Source organism: Chiloscyllium plagiosum, chromosome 10 (assembly GCF_004010195.1).
Source record: "Chiloscyllium plagiosum isolate BGI_BamShark_2017 chromosome 10, ASM401019v2, whole genome shotgun sequence".
Lineage (NCBI taxonomy): Eukaryota > Metazoa > Chordata > Chondrichthyes > Orectolobiformes > Hemiscylliidae > Chiloscyllium > Chiloscyllium plagiosum.
In genome coordinates this window covers 44,862,985-44,876,202 of record NC_057719.1, presented here as the reverse complement: position 1 = coordinate 44,876,202, position 13,218 = coordinate 44,862,985, and the positions used below count along the sequence as shown (strand labels likewise).

Here is a 13,218-nt window from a genome sequence, read left to right as displayed (position 1 = left end):
GGTATGGATTTTCTGACAGGAAATGGGAAGTTCCAGGTAATTTTCTGACTGCCCTCCATGAAGAAATGGGAATTGAATATCGGCTTTGAGAATTTGTCAGAGGGTTGCCAGCCAACACGCCATGAATTGGAAGGGGATAAGGTTTTATAGGGGGCACTCTTGCGGTAGGTGGTGGTGCAGGGAGTGTAGGCCTCTTCTGCTCTAAAGTTGCCTTGTTGGGGATTCCTACACCACCTAGCTCCAAGAAGGAAAATAAATTAATTTAGCTTCAGCTTTCTGATCTTTCCCACGCTAAAAAAAACTTCCTTATTCAGACCCAAGTTTAAAGTCCAGTCAGGATTTGAGAATTCAGTTAAATGTTGATTGGTCTATGTGAGCAATCATTCATTATCCAAATACATTTGAATTCTGGACTCTTTCCAGCTTGTAAGTAATCTGGGAGCCTTTTTTTTAAAAACAGCAGAGCAGGTAAAGGTAACCCTCCCAATTCCCATAATTTACATGTTTATGTAACAATGGGAATGTTAATTCAATGGAACACTAATCAATGTCATATAAACAGGATAATCCACATCCCTAAAACCAGAGTTATCAGGTTCAGTTAATGACTGCTTCTTGACCTGGAGCATTGAGGAGGTAACAAACAAAAATGATCATTTTGATCTTTTTTTAAAAAACAATCAGCAAATGTACAAGACACTGAGGCTTTGGAACCTGAGGGAAACAGCGACCAACAAAGAATAACTTTAACACAACCCAAGAGTCAAAAATACCCAAGACTAGGAACATGGTAAATGAACTTAAAATGGCTATTTTAGCAAAAGGAGGGAAATCTTTCACAAATCAGTTAGGGAAGGTTATTCACAACAATTCAAAAGAAAGACAAAGGGAGACACTTTTAAAAAGACATGTAGAACAAATACAAATACATTCTCAAATCCAACAAACTTGAAAGCAGATGTTTGAAAAAAATAAATTAGAGGTGTAAGACGGAGAAAGAAGGGTTTGTCAAAATCCTCGAGGGAGAAAGCAAAGGGTTTCAAAACTAATTAAAATAACAGAGGAATAAAGAGGCAACAAGTAAAAGGCATAGCAGGTCAGCTTAAGTATAATAAACTAGTTTTCAAAGGCACAACAGAAGAGGGCAGTCATAGGAGAGATGGCAAACAAAGTACCAAATAGGCTTGAATATAAATATAAGAAAAAAGTAGCAAATGTTTTGAATAACTCTTTCTGCGTGTGTTCACATGGAAAGATATGAGGGACATTGCCACTGAAAAAAGCTGTAGACTAGCTAAATTAACAAAAATAAATCATTCCCAGGAATAAACAATATCTATCCTAGTGTGCTGATAGAGATTAGGAAGGAAATTTGTAAAACACTAATAATCAGGGAGAGGGGATCAATAGATAGTGGGGAGGCACTAATAGACTTACTTAGTGACCATTAGCTAACAGAATGACAAAACCAATGCAGATTACTTTGTATCCTTTAGACTTACTTCCTATTGCATGTAATGGAATTGATCCTCAAGATTAAATATGAAGATCATCTGTACAATTATAAATTATTCATCTGCAGTCAACATAGATTCAGAAATAAATAAATTCAAATTCAGGAATCTATCCCATTTCTTTGAGAAAGTGGCAATCCAACTAGAGTGTAGACATCTTGGTACTTGGAAACTTTGACATCTAAATATCTCTTGATAAGGGCCCAAACAAAGAGATAATAATTAACTTCACAAGGTAGGAGTATTTTAGGTAAACCCTTATAATAGACAAAATAAAATTAGCTAATGGATAGGAGACAAACAGCAATTGTTAAAGGAATTAATGTATGGGCTGGTAGGTTGAGAGTATTGAGAAAGATGCCCTAGATTTTGGTGACTGTACTTGACTTAAAACCATATTTTTCTGTCTACCCTCCAATTTTTCCTTCTTTTGATGGGTGGAGTACATCAAGACATCTTTCATACTGGACAAAAGATATTTGAAAAGTGATCTAAACATTTTCATATCCAGCTCAGCTGCCCATGGCTTCATTATATCTCAATAAACTTGAAAAAAATGAGAGTTTCAGTTTCTTAAATACATTTTGTCTTTCCATACTTCATTATCACTCTCTTTATCAACTGTAAGAGACTCAGCAAGATAGTTCATAACCTTGATATTATGGTTGGTCTAAAGCTGAGCATTTGATCACATATCTGCATCATTGCCAAAACAATCAATTTAAATCTCCGTAACATTGCCCAACTCAGCTCACCTTATGCAGAAATTATAATCAATGTCCTTGCTACCTCTTGATTCAACTATTCCAGTATACTCCTGGCCATTCTCCCATGCTTTAAGCTTTATAAAGTTAAGACCAACTAAAGATTTGTTTTCTTGATTTAACCTGTACCAAGTCCCATTCACACATGCCTCCTACCTAAACTGGCTCTGAGTTAGCTTAACAAATTGATTCAAAATATTTATCCCCATGTTCAAATCACCCTTGCTCTTCCATTCCTACACTCCTCCATAACTGCACTCCAGTAACTCTGCATGTTCAAGAGCCCGAATTGTGGAATTCCATCCACAAATATCTCTGGCTTTCTCCACTCCTCACTCCCCCATTTAGGTGCTCTTTAAAATCCATTTCTTTACTCTAATATCTTCTGTGGTTCAGTGTCAAATTTTGTTTTATCATACATATGTGAATTATTACAAATAGTTTATTATATTAAAGGCACTTTGTAAATTTTTTTTGTAAATGGTAATACAATTTGTAGCAGATCATTTTCTTTATTATTTTTCCCAAATGTCATTATTGGTTTTACTTGTATTTAGTTTATTCTTTGCTTAATCGAATTATATTTGCTTAGTCAACAGTTACTATTGTTTTTCAGGATACCGAATGCATTGTATGGCAAAATGTTGCAATATTGGGTTGCAGTGCTATATAAATGCAAATCATTCCTCCTCTCATTCTTCGCTGGATCAACAATGACAAAAAAAGCCAGTAGTCATGAACTTGGCAAGATTAAAGAGCTGAAAATGTGTTGCTGGAAAAGCGCAGCAGGTCAGGCAGCATCCAAGGAACAGGAGAATCGACGTTTCGGGCATAAGCCCTTCTTCAGGAAATGATTAAAGATTCCTAAATTCACAGCTTTCATGAATTTTAAATTGCTTAGCTCCCTCTACAATCAAACAAACAGATGGTACTTTTAATCCTGAATTCAAAATGGTTCATTTCAATAAATGAATGTTCATGATTGATGGGATATTGTTTAAAGTCATAGAATCACAGAGTCAGGAATGTACAACATGGAAACAGACCCTTCGGTCCAACTTGTCCATGCCGACCAGATATCCCGACACAATCTAGTCCCACTGCCAGCACCCAGCCCATATCTCTCCAAACCTTTCCTATTCATATACCCATTCAGATGTCTTTTAAATGTTGCAATTGTACTAGCCTCCATCACTTCCTCTGGTAGACCATTCCACACATGCACCACCCCCTGCGTGAAAAAGTTGCCCCTTAGGTCTCCTTTATATACTTCCCCTCTCACCCTGAACCTATGCCCTCTAGTTCTGGACTGTCCATCCCAGGAAAAAGACCTTGTCTATTTATCCTATCCATGCCCCTCATGATTTTATAAACCTCCAACTCTCCAGGGAAAATAGCCCCAGCCTATTCAACCTCTCCCTATAGCTCAAATCCTCCAACCTTGGCAACATCCTTGTAAATCTTTTCTGAACCCTTTCAAGTTTCACAACATCCTTCTGATAGGAAGGAGACCAGAACTGCAAGCAATATTCCAAAAACAGCCGCAACATGATCTCCCAACTCCTGTATCTAATACTCTGACCAATAAAGGAAAGCATACCAAACACCTTCTTCACTATCCTATCTACCTGCAACTCTACTTTCAAGGAGCTATGAACCTGCACACCAAGGTCTCTTTATTCAGTAACACTCCCGAGGACCTTACCATTAAGTGGATAAGTCCTGCTAAGCTTCGCTTTCATTTGTCTAAATTAAACTCCATCTGTGACTCCTCAGCCCATTGGCCCATCTGATCAAGATCCTGTTGTAATCTGAAGTAACCTTCTTCGCTGTCCACTACACTTCCAATTTTGGTGTCATCTGTAAACTTACTAATTATGCTCACATCCAAATCATTTATATAAATAATGAAAAGTAGTGGACCTAGCACAGATCCTTGTGGCACTCCATTGGTCACAGACCTCCAGTCTGAAAAAACATCCCTCCACCACCACCCTCTGCCTTCTATCTTTGAACAGTTCTGTATCCAAATGGTTGGTTCTCCCTGTATTCCATGAGATCTAACCATATTAATCAGTCTCCCATGGGGAACCTTATCAAACACTTTACTGAAATCCATATAGATCACGTCAATTGCTCTGCCCCCATCAATCTTCTGTTACTTCTTCAACAAACTCAATCATGTTTGTGAGACATGATTTCCCTTGCACAAAGCCATGCTGACTAGCCCTAATCAGTCCTTCCTTTCCAAATAAATGTACATCCTGTCCCTCAGGATTCCCTCCAACAATTTGTCCACCACCGATGTCAGGCTCACTGGTCTATAGTTCCCTGGCTTGTCCTTACCACCTTTCTTAAACAGTGACACCATGTTAGCCAACCTCCTGACTATCGATGATACAAATATCTCAGCAAGAGGCCCACCCATCACTTCCCTAGCTTCCCACAGAGTTCTAGGGTACATCTGATTAGGTCCTGGGGATTTATCTACTTTTATGTATTTCAAGACATGCAGCACTTCCTCTTCTGTAAAATGGACATTTTTCAAGATGTCACCATCTAATTCCCTACATTCTATAACTTCCATGTCCTTTTCCACAGTAAACACTGATGCAAAATACTCGTTTAGTATCTCCCCCCATCTCTTGCAGTTCCACACAAAGGCCACCTCATGATCTTTGAGGGGCCCTATTCTTTCCCTAGTTACCCTTTTGTCCTTAATGTATTTGTAAAAACCCTTTGGATTCTCTTTAACCCAATTTGCCAAAGCTATCTCATGTCCCCTTTTTGGGCTCCTGATTTCCCTCTTAAGTATACTCCTACTTCCTTTATACTCATCTAAGGATTCACTCGATCTATCCTGTCTATGCCTGACATATGCTTCTTTCTTTTTCTTAACCAAAGTTGTTTGGATATTCACAAATCTGACTTTCCCACTGATCAGATCACATGAACTATATAAAAGTTCGATTCACTGAATATGTTTCATTTATCTTTTGTATCTGTCATCTCTGTCTGCTGTATATTTGAAACATTACTTCAAGAATATCTAACTGCCGTGGGTGGAGTATAAAGAGGTAAATGAGGTGGAAAACCCAGATCTCCGACTATGTGTCTGACTGATCATCTTCTGTTTAGTAACTGATTTTAAAAAATCATTGGTTTATGTAAAAACGAGTGAGTGACTTTCTTCATCTGATTTTTAAAATTTCATTCACAGGATGAGGGTGTCACTGGCTCGGCCAGCTTTTATTACCCAAAGGGTGATGAGTGAACCACATTGCTGTGGATCTGGAGTCACATGTAGGCCAGATCAGGTAAGGATGGCATTTTCCTTCTCTAAAGGACATTAGTGAACCCCTGGATTAACAGTGCAGCAATAATACCACTACGCCATTGTCTACCCCTAGGTTTTCTCTTTTCACTGTCCAAGCTTCGTGCTCAAGCAACACTGACTACGATCTACCCACAGGGTTTTATAAGAATCAAATTGATTACAGAAACTTTATCTATTAACTGTAATAAACTGTGTGTGTATGTATGTGATACTAAATTGAATATAGCATATACGTGGTTTTGGCAGGATTTTGTGGTCAGCTAAAGTAATAGCGCTTGCTAATGCTCCCAAAGGAAACTGCCCTGGTGACCTCTGTGGTGTGGCTTTCTTTCCTAGTGACAGATTGAATCCATCTCCAGGCAATGGTGATCTCCAGGTGTACAACAACAGCGCTGTCAGCAAGCAATGTCAATAACCAATCACATTGAAGTATTCTGAAATCAGGAAGTTAAAAACACCCAATACCTTCAATCCTAACTTGAAATATTTTAGACAAAGCAATAAGTTATTGTGATTTGATAAAAAAGGAAAGAATCTAAAGAATTGATAAAGACCTTGAAGATACAAATACACACCCACTGATTCACAATACCTGAAGCAAAACTCCAGTAAATCAAAGACCCACCTTGAGAAAGGGAAATTACTAATTTTTTAAAATCCTTTTTATTTGAGGGCTTACTTTTCTAGTTGATTTACTTCCCTTACATTTAGGCAATTCAAAAAATAAATTTTGACACCTTAATTACATAATATTATAGCAGAACATGGGGGATGGACAATAACATTTCATGAATAATTACATTCAAATGAAAAGATCAAAAATTCTGATTATGAATGAAACTCTCAACATTCTACAGAATTCCAAAGAACTGAATATATTGCAGATAATGCAGTTTACCTCATTGTCGTGGAATTATAATCTGTTTTCAGTCTCACTTACTTTGTATGACACTTAGCCCAAAAAGATGACAGTCTTTCAGCCGTAGAAGGTCACAGACTTGAACGAATAATTCTTGGCACAAGGCTTTAACCTACAAAATGGAAACATTATGATATTTTGACAATATTTAGTAAAAGCAGACATTGAGAAATTGAAACTCTGAGACATAGCAAGCAATATCTTACCCTTTTTTTAAAAGACAAAAACTATTAAAATGAAACCATTTCAATGGATTGACTACATGCTGCAATCGTGAGCCCATTTTCACAGCTGCAATAATATTCTCTGCTCCAAGGAGAATACATGTGGGCTGCCAGGTTTCATAGTTATTTAGTTCACAGATTGAGCTAAATTATATATCTTAAACAATTTAGACTGTAGAAAATATGCATTAACTCTATTCTAAATATTGGCACACTTAAGACTAAAGCATGTTTATGAACAAAATATTTGGCGTAAGAGAAAAAGTAGAACCTTTAGCTGCTTGCAGTATTTGCCAAAATGTTAAGACTAGTTCAGCATGTCTTTATTCTTCAACAAAATGTCTGCTTGAGGTAAGCACAACGATGCACCTACTGGTGGTGGGGGGGGGGGGGGGGGGGTGTTTGCAAAAAAAAAGAATGCATCCTTCGTAGTCACAAATGGAACTATTTTTGTATCCTTGCTTGTGGTATGAATTGTCCACCCTTTCATGTTTGGGTCAAAGACAAATAATTGAAATGATAAGGAAGTCTCATTCAAACAAGATGATCTAGCAGTTTCCTCCCTGTACACTGGAGCAATAGACAGATGTAGCATATGGAATGAAACATGCCATACTGAGAGTTTTGGATCATTACTTTAAAAATAAAGGGAAATTTCACAGCTAAATGGACTTGTGTCCTCAAGTGAATTGTATCTCATTTGTAAAACAAAGAAAACTGTGCACTTACACAGTGCTGTGCAAAGATAAGGCTAGCTCCTGATTCCTCTCAACCATCACAGAAAGCAAAAGAAATACAAAAGCTAAGGAACCTAAAGTGCCTGTCCGTCTCCACTTCAGAGATACTCCCTTTCCTGTGAACCCTCTGATTAGCTTCTTAGCCCCATAACATAAGAGTAAGGAAACTGATAATGAGTAAAACTCTAATTCTGTGCTTGTCTGGGATCCGAAACATTTCACACGCATTTTCAGTCAAGTTTCTTTCAGTAAGTATTCTGGGAATTGAACAGGAGGAGGAATAATGAGAACAGTTGTTCAGTTGAATGTTGTAATGAGGCGGCAGTAACATTCCAATTTGTGCAAGATTACTTATTTCAGGAATAAAAGTCTTTCTTTGCAAAGATCCTTTCAGCATTCTTGCTATGCCGTTAATACTATAGTTGTTTACTGCACAGGAGGCCAATCAACCTATTGTGTTATTTCTGATTTTTTGTTACAGCAATCTATAACTGATCCCACTCTTCTGGTCTCTTGCCATAATCCTGTAACTTCATCTGCTTCAAACATACATTCTAATCTGCTGAAACTAAAACAATAACTCATTATTGGGTAGTTTGAAAGTGAACAATGAACAAAGCTGCTGAAAAGCTTTGAACAACAACAGCAAATTGTTTGGATAGCTCAGACACAACAATCAAGCATAAAATGTGTTTGCAACAGCTCACAGAAGGCTTACATCAGCACCTGATGGTGTCGCATATTTAATTAAGATTGAAATTACTTTTTAGCTCTCTATCTCAACAAGTCATCCAATGTGTTTTAAAACTTGCACCTTGAAGTCTTCACACAGTAAGCTTTTGACTTCAGTGATGGATACAACAAATAGAAGACTACTGCTTCTGAGAGTTGGAGTATTGTGTACAACTCTGAGCACCACTCTAGGATAGGGACATGAACTCATTAGATAGTTCAGGAGAGGTTTATGAAAACAGTTCCAGAAATGAGAGATTTTAGTTATAGGATAAAATGCAGAGGTTAGAACTGTACTCCATGGAGAGAATGCAGCCAAGGAGATCTGTCGGAAGCTTTCAAAATTGAGAGGAAGCGGGATAGAATACATCAGTAGAAACTGTTGCTGCTCATTAAAAGGATCAAAAAAACCAAGGAGTAAGAATTGAAAGTAATTTGCAAAAGTGAATGAGAGGGAAAAAACATATTTTCATTCAAGTGATTTGGATTTGAAATGCACTGCCTCAATAGAGGCAGGTTTAGTTCAGGCATTTTAAATGACATTGTTTCTATTTTTAAAAACTCATCCAATGTGCAAGAGGGGAAAAATCAAAGAAGGGCACTAAGTCATGATGCTCATTTGGAGAGCTGGAACAGACACCATGGAGTGAAGAGCCTTCATCTGCACCATAATACATCCATGATTCTGTGAGAGATAGAAAGGAGAATAATTTGAAGATCTAGTTTCTTCACTGGCATTTATTTTCTTTGTTGTAGTTTGGTCAAGAATCAGATCAGAAGATAAATAGAAAAGGGGTTGCCCGCAAACAATGCTTGCTGGGCAATGATGGTTGAATATTAAAAAGAAACACATTAAAGTGGGTTTTATAATATACTTTCTCTTCAAAACAACAAGTTAAAAGACAGTCACACCTTACTGCTTCGTCATATAAACAAATCAGATCATAATTTTTATTTTATTATTTTTTATTTTGATGACTGGCTAAATTAGAAAAGGCAAGACTGGGATGCCCAAATGAGAGTTACACCACATGGATATAATATTATTCATTTTTAATGTTGAAGAAACCATTTCAAGTGCATTTAAAGGAATTAAAATGAATAGAAAGATAAATGGGAAAAACTTACATTCACAATAATGTTGAGAGCTTCATCATTTGGAAGGAAGACACAAACACTCCGGCGGTCCTGCATCACTTTGTTGTTCTGAAAGGTGAACTTGCTCATCACGCCAAGTAGGCTGTAAGAGGTTTCTCCCAGGTACCCCAGGGTTCTTTCAAATTACAAGTCAGAGCATTAGGCTGTAGTGTGCTACAGCAACATGCAAATCCTCTTCATCACGCACTTGCAAGAGAGAGGACAGCTCTGGATGTGTCATAACACTCACTGCAGCTGGACAGGAAGGAAAAGTAAGACGTTATAGTTATATGAAGAAGCCAGTCAAACTCTACACTGTAATTAGAATATTTCTTGGGCAAGCTCAGACACAACTGGTGACTTAAATGCAAAGGTGAGTTAGCTAATTGTTATTGACTGTTGAGGTTTGAAGGCACACATTCATCCTTCTAAGACTAGTCAAAAAATTCTACAGCATGTAGAAATGTCAATTTCACTCTTAATACTCAAAGATGAATTTCTGTTGATTTAGTAAAACATGTCTTAGGTTTCTAAAACTTACTGTTGTAGGAGGGGGATATCTTAGAGAATGCTTCTGCATACATTAGCTTTCTATGCCAAAAGATCCTTATGTAAAAGGTAGTGACTTAAATCAAATGAATTGATTTCCCTTGAGGGGAAGTGTCTTCACAAAACATCACAGATGTCTTTAGACAGCTGCATTCAAAGAGTAAACATCCTTTAAAAAGAATTTGTCAGTCACCATGTTCAGCATTTAAAAGGCACAGACCTGAAGATCTGGCCATTAGTGTTTGAAAGGGATTTAGGATTGGGGAGAGGCAGGTTTTATTAAAATAAGACAGGTTCTGACTAAATGTAGGCCAGAAACAGATATTTCTGGGTGAATCTACAGCAGAGCATTGAGAGGATGTTTAAAATGGGATTGGCAAGAGTGCGGGTGCAACAAGTTCTCTTTTGGGTGAAATGTAGGTGCAACTAGCCCAGAGAACTCTGGACTTCGCGGAACATTCAGGGCTGGAGATGAATGAAAAGAGAGGCTTTTAATAGGTACAACGTGAGCAAATCAATAGAAGCGTGAATATAGAATGTGCTGGGGGGATCTTAACAAAATGATCGGGAGAGCGTAGAGTGGGTATGAAAAATACTGGCAGGTAAGATTTGATAAAATCCCAATATACTAAATAAGTACATCAAAGGGAAGGGCAGGATAGAGTAGGGTCCAATAGGGACAATGAGAATAATCTGTGCATGGAAGCTAGAGGACATTAGTAAACAAGTACAGGTAGAAGATCCTTTATCTTAACATCTAAAAACTGAAAAGCTCCGAAATCCAAAAGTTTTTGTGAAATTTTTTCTCATTAACAAGATTGGAGAGCAAACAGTTAACCCAAGTCCACACCCATTCAATGCGTGTCACTCAGATGCGACGTGGGTGGGGATGGTGCAAGGCCAAGCACCGACAGGCCTGGGGTTCCTCTGTGAACGCCCCCAAGTCAACACACACTCGATGCTCGTCACTCAGATGCGACGTGGGGGGGTGTGGCCAAGCACGTTCTTACTTTACTGCTCCTTCAGTAAGATTTTTAAAAATTTCACTATTAAACTGTCACTATTCTGAAAACTGAACAATTCCAAATTCTGAAAAACAGCTGGTAGCGAGCATTTCAGATAAAGGATCTTCTAACTGTACTTCATATCTGTCTTCACTCTGGAGAAGGAGGATGTAGGTACGAGGTTCAGTAAGAGTGACTGAGAGTGAGTATCTTGAGCAGTTTGATACAGGGAATGAGGAAGTTTCGAAGACTATGATGGGCTTAAAAATGGACAAACTCCCTGGTCTGGATGGGTTGTATCCCAGGCTGCCATAGAGGAAGTTACTGTGACTTTGACACAAATTTTTAAGTCTTCACTGGCCACAGGGGCAGTAGAGGCCAGAGGACACCTAAAGTGGTTCCACTTTTCAAGAACAGTGGTACAGTTAAATAGAAACCAGTGGGTCAATGGTAGGGAAATCATTTGAGAAAATTCTAAAGAAGAGAATTAATCTCCACTTTGAAAAGCAAGATTTGATCAGGGGCAGTCAGCAAGGCTTTGTCAGAGGCAGATCATGCCTAATAAATTTATTTGAATATTTAAAGGTGGTGACCAGGTCTGTAGATGAGGGTAGGGCAATTGATCTAGTTCATACAAATTTCAGCAAAGCCTTTGGCAAGGTCCCACATGGGAGACTGATGAAGTAGTAAAAGCACATGGGGTCCAGGGTAACTTGACAAGTTGGATCCAAAATTGACTTTGCGGTAGGATGCTGTGGAGGTGCCGGTGTTGGACTGAGGTGGACAAAGTTAAAAACCACATAACACCAGGTTATATCAGGTTGCTGATGAAGGAGCAGTGCTCTGAAAGCTTGTTCTTTCAAATAAACCTGTTGGACTGTAACCTGGAGAAAGTGAGGTCTGCAGATGCTGGAGATCAAAGTTGAAACTTTATTGCTGGAACAGCACAGCAGGTCAGGCAGCATCCAGGGTACAGGAGATTCGACGTTTCGGGCACAGGCCCTTACTGTAACCTGGTGTTGTGTGATTTTTAACTTAGTGGTAGGAGACAAAGGGCGGTGGTAGTTGGTTTTGTGTGTGTGAGGCGGTGTCCACTAGCGTACCACAGGGATCAGTCCTGGGTCTCTTATTGTTTGCGATATCCATTAATGATACAGAAGAAAATGTGGTGGTGGCCATTGGGTGTTGGTGATGATAAGTACATTTGCGGATGACACAAAAATTGGCTGGATGGTTAACAGCTACAAGAATATATAAACAGATTGGTCAGATAAACAGATCAGTGGCAGATGAAATTTAACCCTGATAAATGTACGGTGGTGCACTTTGGAAGAAATAACAAGATAAGAGAGCACTCAATGAATGGCATGGTATTAAGAATCTCAGAGGAACAGGGACATGTTGGGATGCTTGCGCACGTATCATTGAAGGCAGCAGGTCTGGTTTATAGGGTAGCTCAGAACGCATACTGGGTAGTTGCCCTGGTCAGTCATGGCATAGATTATAAAAGTAGGGAGATTATGTTGGAGCTGTTCAGGACTTTATTTAGACTACAGCTGGAGCATTGTGTGCAATTCTGACCAGCACATTATAGGAAGGATGTGATTGGATAAGTTAAGGTAGTTTTGAACAGAGACTGAGCGAGGAACTAATGGTGGTACACAAGATTATGAGGGGCATTGACAGGATGAATAGAAAGTAGCTCTTTATCTTTATCTTTGTTGAGGGTCAATAATGAACACAATTTTAAAAGGTGAAGGGTAGAAGGTTTAAGAGGGAATTGGAGGAAAGATTTTCACCCAGAGGGTGGTGTGAATGTGGAATGCACAGACTGGGAGGATATCTAAGGTGGGAAACCTCATAACCTTTAATAAGTACTTGGGTGAATACTTGAATTGTCAGAATGCTCAAGGCAGTACACCAAGTGCTGGAAGGTAAGCCCTACTGATTTACAGTAGGTTTTTGCCAGATCAGACTCAATTGGCCAAAGGGCCTCTTCTGTACTGGATGATTTTACGATCTGTTTTTTTCAGTTTTACAAAAGTTAAGATATAGTTACCCAAACATCAGAAAGCAAAACTCTATCACAGCTTCTACCAAAACAACAAACCAAACAATTGGTAGCACTTATTTCAGTGGAATTCAGCAAGGTTTTAAAAATTCCTGAAATAAGATTCTTCTAACCTGCTAATCTGATCATAAGACTGACAATTATGTAATTTTAACAACTTCTCAAAATATATCAGTAATGGTTATGAATCATAAGTTAGAGATAACTAAGCAACAGTTTGTTATAGTCTT

The 13,218-nt window shown here is 38.3% G+C and overlaps 1 protein-coding gene across 2 annotated transcripts in view; it reads right to left on the bottom strand.

The window, feature by feature from the left end:
- frmd6 (FERM domain containing 6) overlaps positions 1-13,218 on the bottom strand; it is a 125,015-nt gene that overhangs the window by 61,862 nt on the left and 49,935 nt on the right. For both annotated transcript variants that reach the window (XM_043697633.1, XM_043697634.1), the window contains exons 2-3: positions 9,356-9,619; positions 6,556-6,646 (exon numbers count right to left, since the gene is read on the bottom strand). In XM_043697633.1, coding sequence (XP_043553568.1) covers positions 6,556-6,646; positions 9,356-9,454 — 190 coding nt within the window. In that variant the 5' untranslated portion in view covers positions 9,455-9,619. The remainder of the gene's footprint in view (positions 1-6,555; positions 6,647-9,355; positions 9,620-13,218) is intronic.